Source organism: Monopterus albus, unplaced genomic scaffold, assembly GCF_001952655.1.
Source record: "Monopterus albus unplaced genomic scaffold, M_albus_1.0 scaffold359.1, whole genome shotgun sequence".
NCBI lineage: Eukaryota > Metazoa > Chordata > Actinopteri > Synbranchiformes > Synbranchidae > Monopterus > Monopterus albus.
The window spans coordinates 315,989-326,983 of NW_018128239.1; the positions used below are offsets into that span (position 1 = coordinate 315,989).

Here is a 10,995-nt window from a genome sequence, read left to right on the forward strand (position 1 = left end):
ACAACTCCTCAAGGTAATGTAGCACAGAAAACAAACAAGTACAAGCTGTTGTCCTAAATTTGATCTAAGTGTAACAGGATTACTTCAGTACATGTTTTGAAGACTCGGGCCAAGTTATAGCTATTGGTACAAACTACTTTCTGATTGTATGTTAATGTTATTGTTGTTGTTTTACTGTCCAACTTATCTCATTAATGAAGGGGTGACTGGTATTTTTTATATTATTCTTCATAAAAAAAATACTCTGAAGCACTACATAGGCCCAAAGTTGATATTTCCATAGGTGAGTTGTAACAAGACAATTATATTAGAAACAGTAGAAGTACTCAGATTGCTTACTTTAAGTAAAAGTATCAATATCACAGTATTGTACAGGCTACCCTACATATTGTAGGGTAGCCTGTATATTTGCCACTGGAAATCAAAGTCTTGTGATTATACTGCGTTTTATTAATCTCATTTGAAAAAGTAACTAGTCAACTTATCAAATAAATGAAGTGAGGACAAAAGTACAATAGCAGAAAATGAAATTTCTCAAGATTTAATATAATCAAAAGTTGCCATTGCTTTTTCTTTAAAGTTTTCCATTATGACTGTGACCAGCAAGCACATCCAGCCCAGCTCAGATATCTGATGCACACAGCCTGTCATACAATATGTCTGTTTCTATGTGACATAGTTGGAGGACATTCTGCTTGTTGGTATTCAAGTACTTTTACAACACATTAGTAACCTCTTGCTGACAAGCTCGAATCCCTTCTTCCATTCTCCATTTGTCAACAGAAGAATTCACAGTTGCAGGTTTAGGGATAGTGAGATGCAAGTGTCAAAGAAATTGTTGTGTGGCAGTAATACTAGTCTATAAATTAGTGTGAGAATGTCTCTTCCTGCTACAGCTCTAACTTCCTGTTTCAGTGTTGCATCACATGTCACCCACCCCCACGCTCATCGCAACTCTGACTTCCCACCAGGCCTGTGGTTCCTCTCGAGTTCTGAGCTGCTAGCATACACCCAGAAAAGAGAAGCAGGTGGAGGACAGGGGAGGCAGCTAGTGGCTGGTTTATGCAGCACAATCATCAGTTTTCCATCTTAAATGGAGTACTACAGTGTGACCACTAGGTGGAGCTGCAATCAAAGTGATGCTTTATCTGTGAACAGACATGCACTTTGGATCTCTTCTCCCATTTCATTTTATTTCTACGGCATGTAGTAAGTTTCTTTGTTACTGTGTTCTGGGTATTTTTGTCATCAAATTTCCTCTACTGTTGTGAGGATTTTTCAAAGTGAGGACAATGTAGCTCTTAGCCCCAACAGCCATGGATTTTAAGATCCAAGACCTCACTTAACAGTCGAGTATATTTATGCTGTATTTTTAAAAAGTACACAAACATTGAATAGGCAGTTTCCAGGCCTATAATCATTGAACAAGACAAGTACTTAAAACATTTAGGACTTTCCTAAGCTGAAGCTGTTTTATAAACACAGTGAACAAAACATCGCACAACTTATCAGTGCATCAGGCAGACAACATGGATTCATGGTAACAATCATTCACAGGTACACGTAATAGCCCGCAAGGTGTATATTTACTAACTTTTACTTATTACACGCTCAGTTGGCTGTTTATTAAATACATTACACCAAGCTACAACTAATGCAGTCTAATCCAACAGTCCTGCAATGATTTAGAGAGGTGTTGGTTCAACTGTATGGCCATTTTGGAAAATGCACAGTAGTTTGTACTGCTGTTGAACTGTACTGCATTATATAAAGAGGTAGCTTAATATTAGCTTGGTGTACCTAATAAACTGCCAACTGAGTACAATTTCTCTCTGTAATGTCATAGGGTTTTATTAGAAGGGAGAGGCAAAAGTAACAATCATCCAATCTGACAGTGTTTAGTTTTAGGTTGAACCAGATCAGAGGGGTTCTGGTCTGGTCTTTCAAGGGCAGGTGTGGCTCCGGGTTACAAATAATTCTTGTTCAGGCAAAATTCAGTCTGGCTGTATGTCTGCCATCTGAGTATTGGAAGGGCTGTTTTTAATTTGTAACTGTTCTTTATATTTTCTTAGCAGATGAAGAAGACGTGAAATAGGTCTTCAGAATTTTAAGCACTATACAACTACACACTCAGCAGTTGCCCCAGCATTCCTGTAGCTCAAACAGGGCTCAACTCGGAAATATCTCAGTAAACCTTTGTGCACCCCACTATGGTAGCAGAAATCCCAAAATACTTGGATTATTTATTTTAAATTTGGCACCAAACATAAAAATAGCGTCTCTAGATGACATTCATTTTATAAAAAACTGTAAAAAATGCTCTCAGTACTGCGCAATCAAAGGGTGACGGTGTTTTGGAACTCATTCTGTTGTCCATTATTACACTACGCGACTGCATTGTGTGGTCAGTGACGGCAGATTCTCATCAGGACACCTTACATGCTCCTTTTTCTTGATGTTGTTTCTTAGAACCACCTAAGAAAATTTAAAGAGAGGTTAATAAGGTGAAGGAGACATTATGTGGAATGTTTCACTCAAAATCCATAGAGGATAATACATGTAAACATGTTACTGCTATATTATAAAATATTTAATACATTTGAATTACTCAAACATTTGCTGTATTTTTCTGCCTCCCTATCCTGGTAAATTGTTTCATGACTTCTCAGATTTACCTCACAACCCTTTGGGAAAATTTGACCCAGGGGTTGGGAACCACAGGATTAAATAATTTGTCAATTATACATAGTCATTTTATTCATGACTTACTCTCATTGCCCTGTGCAGTGCTGACAGTTTGCTCAGATTCTGTCCTTTGGCGCAGATTCGGCTTTCTACCCTTCGACTTGGGTGGAGATAACACAATCACTTCAAAGTTGTCTTCGGTCTCATCAGTCCGACTGGTTTCCGTGGGTGAAGGGCTTGCACTGTTTGCCATGCTGTCAACTGAAATCTTACTGGATGACTTCTTCTTGAAGACTGACTTCAGTGACTTCAGCCGACTCTTCTTGTTCTGCATGAATCCACTGGGTTTCTGGAAGCCTTCTCTAGGGTCTTCTGAATGTACTGGACTCAGCTGGCCCATTTTTTCACTGCTAGTGACTTGGGGCCTTGGGTACATCTCCTCAAGAACCTTAGCCTTAACTGACTCCCTCTTAATTCCTGTCTCCTGCAGAGACCCTGTTGGACGTGGGATATCCCCCATTGCTAATAAGTATTTGGGGTTGTTGTATTTGTGTGCAGGGACCTGGATGTTGGGTTTTCGTGAATCCCCTAAGGTAACCTGGAAGCGAGATGTGGCTCCTGGCGTTGGCGGCCGTTTAGTCCCCACTTTGGAACGTATTGTGGCGGTCGCACTGGCAGCAGGCGGGCTGACGTGGAACTCCTTGTAGAGGTCCAGCTTCTCTGAGGTGGCATAAAGCTCACGGAAGTCCTGGTCAAAGGAGTCAACCACCTGTCCCGTCATCACAGTGATCATGTTTCGATCCATACGAGATGTACACCAGGAGAAACTGAAACAGACAAGTTTAACAGCAGTTATCACATTCATTAGATTCTGAGTGTTCTCAGGTTTACAGCAAATATTAAAGTCATGATGTGAAAATACGTACAAATTTATTACAAACTGGGTGTTGGATCACTATACTATAGGTAGCTTATCCTGTCTACCACTCTGGTGCAGACTGAATTATCTCTACAACTATGGGATGCATAGCCATGTAGTTTTGTGGAGGACTCTTGGCTCGTGCAATGAGTGCAAGCGCAGAGTGTAGGAAGTAGGTTGACAGGCAGGTAGGACGTCCAGTGGGTTTTGCTTGGTCCCAGTAAATTACTGGTCAGGCTTTTTTCAGTCCTGCTGCTGCCACAGATAAAGGATCTTTTTCTTTATGTTGTCGGTGCATTTAATGCATCCATTGCCATCAGGATGAAAACAGAACTTCAAGAAGTATAACAAATGAATCACCAACCCTACCTTTAAGTGAATTGAATTCTACAATTACTATGTACTTAACACAAAATTAACTGAGGCAACACAAACATGAATTCTCCTGACAAGTAATGCAACATAAAACAAGTGCCATGTAAAATACAAACACAGAGGCCTCACCTGTAGGAGCCAAACACGACTTTTTCCCCGTCTATCAGCATGTACTTATTACAGAGGGAACCAGGGAGTCTGCCAAAGGACAAGCCAAATCCAACTCCTTGCAGTGTTCTGGCTCTGATGTACTGCAGTTAGACCATGGAGAGGAAAATGCAGCCAGCAATGTAAAGAGGATCACACTGTATAAAGCTGCATCCAGCAGAGAGTTTGACAATTAAACCCAAGACTTTTTCAATACAACTTTTAGATAAACAAGTAAAATAGGTGCAAAAGTAAAGCAAGCAGAATACCTGTATCTACTTCAATTCTGGATGGATGATATTTTATGAATTAGTGCAATTAAAATAATTGTGGCCCCTTAAAGAGTGGACCTACACACAGATACCTCTGATTATTTTCTGTTTTGAGATTTTATTTGTCATTGACTTTTGCCAACACGCCACCATTTTAATGTCAAGCCTTTTTTAGTTTTACAATTTATAAGCAGCATTGTGTATGAAATGGTACCAAAGTTCTATCAGGTATCCAAATGTGGTCTTTATGTAGCAGAATTCCAAATTCTGTTCCTACTAGCCTAACTGACAGAAGGAGGCGATGCTCAAATCTGCTTTAGAGACTGTTTTTAAACAAAACTTGGGCATGGCCTATTAGACACTGTCCCTCTGAAGCATTGAAATGTGGGTATTTAAATCATTGTACTAGTAAATCAAATCTGTCAGAAACCTTTGATTTTATAATATTAGTTGTTTGCCTGTACAATGTGTCCATGGCCACTTTCTTACTTCTTGTCTGTGCTACTTTAATCTTCCATGAAAAAGCGCTGTCCTACCCGAAGGTGTTGGGAGCCTATCTGCAGCCTGGAGCACATATCCAGGAAGTGTGGCATTCCATGGCCATCCAACAAGAGGTAAACGGGCACGGAGCGACGCCAGGCTGCATCCATAAGATCTTGCAGAATCTGGAGGTCGGTGAGCAGGTCCATCACTATCGCTATCATCTGAAAGAGAACAAGTGGAATCGTTTTAAAGGTCCAAAATTATGCAAACCCCATTTTTCCTGTGTTTTCACACATGCTTTGGGGTCCTGACTGTGCCTAGTGACCCAGACGGTGTGGATTCAGACACACTTTGTCAGTTCTGGGCTGGCTTTGTTAACACAGACATTCTTACATGGCAAAGCCTGACTTAACAACTAGCACATAGTAGGTTTTCATGCTGTGCAGTACTAAAGTAGTTTTATCACAAAACTCTTTTGGATTTACATTTTTAAAAACAGTGTGGGCAGCAGTGGTTATCGCTGTTGCCTCACAGCAAGGAGGTTCCAGGTTCGAGCCCGGGCCGACCCGGTACCTTTCTGTCATGAGTCTACATGTTCTCCTTGTGCCTGCGTGGGTTCTCTCTAGGTGCTCCAGCTCCTCCCACAGTCCAAAGACATGCAGCTTAGGTTGGTTGGTGACTTTAATTTGCCTGTAGGAATGAGTGTGGGTGTGTCAGCCCTGTGATAGACTGGCAGCCCTGTGCACGGTGGACCCTGCCTCTTTCCCAGTGTCAGCTGATCCAGATGTTTCATAAAGTTTTTAATTTTTTGCACTTTCTTACTTGGAATTTTGATTTGTAAATATGACTTATTGCTAATTTTTACTGAGGAGAGGGGGGGTTATGGATTTATCTTTAGTGCTTGATTTGTAACATATGAAAATCAAAGCAGTTTTTTTTCATGCTGTGGAGGTAAGAAAAAGACACTAACTGAAGAAAATGCATGGATCTCAGCTCTGACTCAGTGTGTAGCTGCAGAACTATCCACTACTCAGTAAGTGTCCAGGCTAAATAATGACACAGAAAGGTTCTTCAGTGCCCAGGTCTCAATTTTCACAGTTTAATGATCAGAAAACAGTGTTACACCGACATTCATGCAGTCAAAAAACTGTTTCACCCGGCCGACGACTAACTTCCAACATGTATCTAACTCACTGCTACTTACAGATGCCAAAAATAGGGAAACTTTAACTTTCTTCCAAAATAAATAGGATTTTTCAACAAGTATGAACTAATGACAATACATGTCAGTGATATTCCTTGTTACAATAATGACATAAGCCTAGGTCACCTTTCCTCTTACACAGTGTTTTTCATCTACAGTATGTGACCTCTAGTCAAGTAAGATACAGTATATCAATAAAATGCTTATGAGTATAATCTTTTTAAACAGGTATCAAAGAAACCAGCAGACAAAACAGATCCGTCTAACTGAGGCACTTTGCCACCCAGTGATACACTCACCCTGAGGGCACAGCAAGGCCACGTAGCTACTGGTCTTACAACAGGGCAGAAAACCTCTCACCTGTCTCTCAGCTCAGTTCCAGTCAGGGTGACAAATCAGAGAGATAAGGCTTCACAGCAACAAAAGGAAATGAATGGAGGAATTTAGGCCATAAACCTGTCTCTACTCGCCAGCAGCTTTCAGTTTCTCTCCTGTCAGAGTGCTGGGATTAGTAGAGGATTGTACTTTGCTTTGAACAAACAAAGGAATTCCTTAAAGCCAACAGCTGTGTATGTAGGCAGAACAGTTGAAAAATGATTTTCTGCATTTACTGTATCTATAACTGGTACAAATGACAACTTTATGTTCAAAATGACCAGAAAGAAATATAAAGGAGTGCAAGAGTTAAAGCCACAGCTACAATCCATGTGTAATAGTTTTTGTTTTGTTAACTGAACACCATAAATTGATGGATGTGAGAAACATTAAGGCCAACTACCAAAGGTTTCCACAAATCATCAAGTCTAGAACCCCATTACCAGCACCTGCAGGCTGCTACATATAGAAGTGGAAATGAACAATGTATTGAAGAGGTCATTTTGAGCCATGCTCAATAAAACTGAACCCATTCATAGTGGATATGTTGGCTTCATTGTGGCTCTACACACAAGGCGAGGGAAATATCAGGATTCCTTGTCTCTGACCATAAAATATCTAAATGTAAGTTTATGTGAGTTTGGTCTGTTACAGTCAAGTTGTGTGGAACAAACTGTTCAGGGGACAGACAGATAACCAAACATGCCATTGCTGGGCCCTGCTGCTACAAGGCAAGATCTGTGGGTCATAAATAACCTTTACAAGTCAAAGCCACAGTACTCGGACAGAAGCTGCACATTCTGTACAATAATCATGCATGAGAGATGTACTGGTTAAAAGATTTAGACAAGCAAAAGTTGGTGCTTTCAAACATGTAGGGACATGTTCAGTACTTGCAGAGGACGCTGCTTTGGTTATGAGCATTATTCAGCTGTTCCACTGTTCTCTGAAAACCCAGGTCATGGAGGAGTGTCTCTTTAAATGTGCAACAAATGTTCCTCTGTCATGTAGAAAAGGCGGGTTGTTTCCATCCAGTGTCTCACTGAGAGAAAATGCTGAGCAGACATGCGAGTAACAGCAGAGACACAAGCTGAGACATGTGGACGGTCGACTTTGTGCTGCTAATCTTATACTGGATCATCAACAAGCAGAAGTAGATTAACAAAACACCAATTCTGCGTGCAAAGATGAATACATAGAACTGGTTGCTCAACATGTTTTCTCGTGCGTCTGTTAGTTACATTCCAGACGTGCACACCAATCTTAACAACATTTAGTCTCCTATTTACCGGACATCGTTGGGAAGCACTCCAAAAGAGAAGGCTTTTTAAAAAATGTAGATTACAAAGCTAAGTAAGTAGTTTGGTTGTTAGTCCTCATTCCTAGTTTATCAGAAAACATTATGAGCGAGTGAACTACAGCAGTAAATATACCACTCAGCTGATGGTAAGGCCGAACAACCAGGAAGCAGGGTACACTTAGTCTAAATCATTCTCTTTAAATCGATAAAGGCTTACAAAAGGGGGAAAGGACAGTCTTTCAAGCACAAGTGATCTTGATTCACCCCTTGCAACACAACAAACACAGCAACAAACCAGAAAGTAGGAACACAAGAACAAAGAAAACCATTACAACACATCAATGTATGAATGCTGAAAGAAAAAGGGTGCGTAAGGAAAGAAGGAAACAAGAAAGGAGGAGAAAATTCAGAGTGAATGCTAAGAGGAGTTGTGTAATGAAAAACCCTGGGTGAGAATCTGGCACATGCTCCTTTCGCCCTCCCTGACCCATTTTTAAAATGGCACAGTGAGGCAGGGTGAGCCGAGCAGAGTGCGCTGCTGTGAGCAGGAGGAACAGATGACTCAGCTGAGCTCCAGCGCTCTATGACTAAACATTACAATGGTCAAGTCAAATACAGAGACAAGCTCTTAGTTACTGTGTGAGGGGGCAGCACTCGCTCAGACATTAATTCACTCAGCCTGGGAGCGGGCTAGAACCTTAGAACCATGGAAACAGTTTGTGTTGGTGTAAGCATTAGTGAAGTGAAGCCCGGTACAACAGGCAAAAGCTGATAAAAGTAGTTCACATTTCAACACATACACCACGTGGCCAAGGTTTTGGCAAATGTTTGGGTACTTTTGTCTGAAAATGTTAGTTGACTGGTCTCTGAGTTAAAATTTAAAGAAATCTTAATGCTACAGTGATACGAATTTACTTTATTTATTCACTTTTATTTAACCAGGGATATCTCACTGAGGTTACAGCCTCTTTTTTTTTTAAAAATGAATCCCTGGAAATAACAGTGTTTATTAGACTGTTTTAAAAGTGGTACATTTTTCCCTTAAAAAAACTCTAAAACTATTATTTTGCCAACATCAGTGTCCACCTGTAGCCAGGCTTCAGAACCTGGGAGAAAGGTCTAGAATCCTTTATACTGTCCTAGATCTGTTTTTCCTTGTTCACTCATTTCCTTACCTGAAGGGGTCTAAGGACAGAGGATATCATATGCTGCGAGGTCTCTCAGTGTGATTTCTGATATTGCACTATAGAAGTAAAGCTGACTTTATTTAACGTGCAAAACAATAAAAACTGAGTTTCCAAGTCCAAATGAGCCTTGCTATCCTACCACTGTTAAGCCTGGAGATTTGCAAGCCATACTACCCAGTATAAATCAAGAATATCATGACCTGTATTATTATGTTTACTTTGACCAACGTCCTTATTTGTTTGTGTTCTCTGGATCCATCTAAATATTATGCAGGCCCTCTCTGCCCCTGCCTGCAGCCCTCCTCACCTTGCTTGCCTCCTGGATGAGCCACCGCACCACCTCCTTGATATGAGGTCCATTGTTTTTAGGCAGGTGCGTGTGCACGGTCACCCGCGTCACCCCTTTGAACATAGCCCCGCTGGACCAGCCGATATCCAGCGGTGGCACCTCTGTGTCCGGCATCTGGGGCCAGTAAGTGGAATGAACCCCCGAATCCGCGTCGTTGCCGGTGGGCCCCTGCTCCCGGGTCCCGGCTTTGCTGCTGCTGTCAGTACCAGAGTCGTACTGCTTGAAAGTGCTAAACAGCAGCTTCACCTCTCTGGCTGACAGAAAGTCCTTCATATTGTCTTCCTTGAGGCGTGATTTGAAGGCACCGTCACCATTCTTGATGAGCTCCTCGATGGCGACGCGCTGCTCTTCACTGTAGTAAAACTCCGGTTTGGTCTCCGGGACCTGGGCACCGATGTGGCCGTCCTCCATGTACATGAGCTGGGACTCCGCCATGGCTGTGGCGGCTGGTATCCGTCCTGGAGCTCAGGAACTCTCACACCCAGTCGGGTCTGTGTTCACGTCCTTACACTATGCGCAACTCCGGACAGGTGAACAAACCCTCGGGGTGTTCTTACCTGGGACAGAGAGAGGCGGGGCTCCCCGGAGGATGCCTTCATGTCCCAGTGGAAACATGTACTGCAACACAGGCACCCCAGAAAGATCTGATTCTAATATTAAATACTAACTACTAATGTTCTCACATTTTTGATTTTTAATATATTTAGTATAAGCCCTAGTTCAAATGTTTTATTTACTGCGCAGCATGTTGTTTAATATTAAAACCCAATTACGCCACTCACCTCTCTACTATTAGAAACTTAGTGTATGATGAATCTTTCCTTTCCAAAAAAGGGGATTTCTAATCCGAATGACTAGACTGAATGGTCCAAGTTCAAGCTGTAACTGAATGCAGCAGCCTGGAAAGGCTTGGTTCTGTGGAAACATGTAGAGCTGTTCCCTTCTTTGGAAAAGACAAGTCCAGGAGCAATCTGAAAACATCGTGGCCAAACAGGATAGGCTGCATCATACACACAGTACTAAGGTCCTGTACGTTATGGTCTAATCTTTTTCCAACTTTAGTACATGGGGATAGTGATATGTTGTAAAGAGGGGTATTTTAACCCATATGTACAGGTCTACTTCCCTACAAGGAAAAATCATGCTAGGCAAGGCAAGTTTGTTTATATAGCACATTTTCATACACAAAGGCAATTCAAAGTGCTTAACACAATGCACAAAAATAGACAAAACATTAAAGGGCCCATGGTGCTTTTCCTTGTTGTTCTGATTTACATCTACAATGTTACAAGGATGAATTGTTGAAATGTTGCTGTAGTGAAAGTGCGGAGCAGCAGAATGTGCTTAAAGTAGCAGAACTTGGGGTTCAAGACTAAACTTAGTAAAATAAAGAAACCACATGTAATTGCTCCAGCTTTTTTTAATTATCAGTCACTTTGTAAAGGCAGATGTCACTTTTTCAAATGTATTTTAATTAAATTCTTCATATTTATAATTGCAAAAATATGTACTCATATGAAATATGTAAACTTTGTGATCATTTCTTTGAAACATCCTGAAAATCGGTTCCATGATAGTTCTTTAACGGGACACCGACAGTCTGTTTACCATGATGAGAAATCCCCCATTTATGTGTGTGCCAAAACCAACACGTTAGTCATTTTTATACTACACACTGGGCACTTTCTGTCACAAGACA

The 10,995-nt window shown here is 41.2% G+C and overlaps 1 protein-coding gene across 1 annotated transcript; it reads right to left on the bottom strand.

Annotated features, from left to right (window-relative positions):
• Window positions 1-557: 557 nt before the first annotated feature.
• fam83fb (family with sequence similarity 83 member Fb) lies at window positions 558-9,899 on the bottom strand. Its single transcript, XM_020625568.1, has 5 exons — window positions 9,255-9,899; window positions 4,935-5,102; window positions 4,109-4,230; window positions 2,770-3,512; window positions 558-2,475 (listed from the first exon to the last, which is right to left on the bottom strand). The coding sequence occupies exons 1-5, from the start codon at window positions 9,729-9,731 to the stop codon at window positions 2,426-2,428; spliced, it is 1,560 nt and encodes a 519-aa protein (XP_020481224.1). The 5' UTR covers window positions 9,732-9,899; the 3' UTR covers window positions 558-2,425.
• Between the last annotated feature and the right edge of the window lie 1,096 nt (window positions 9,900-10,995).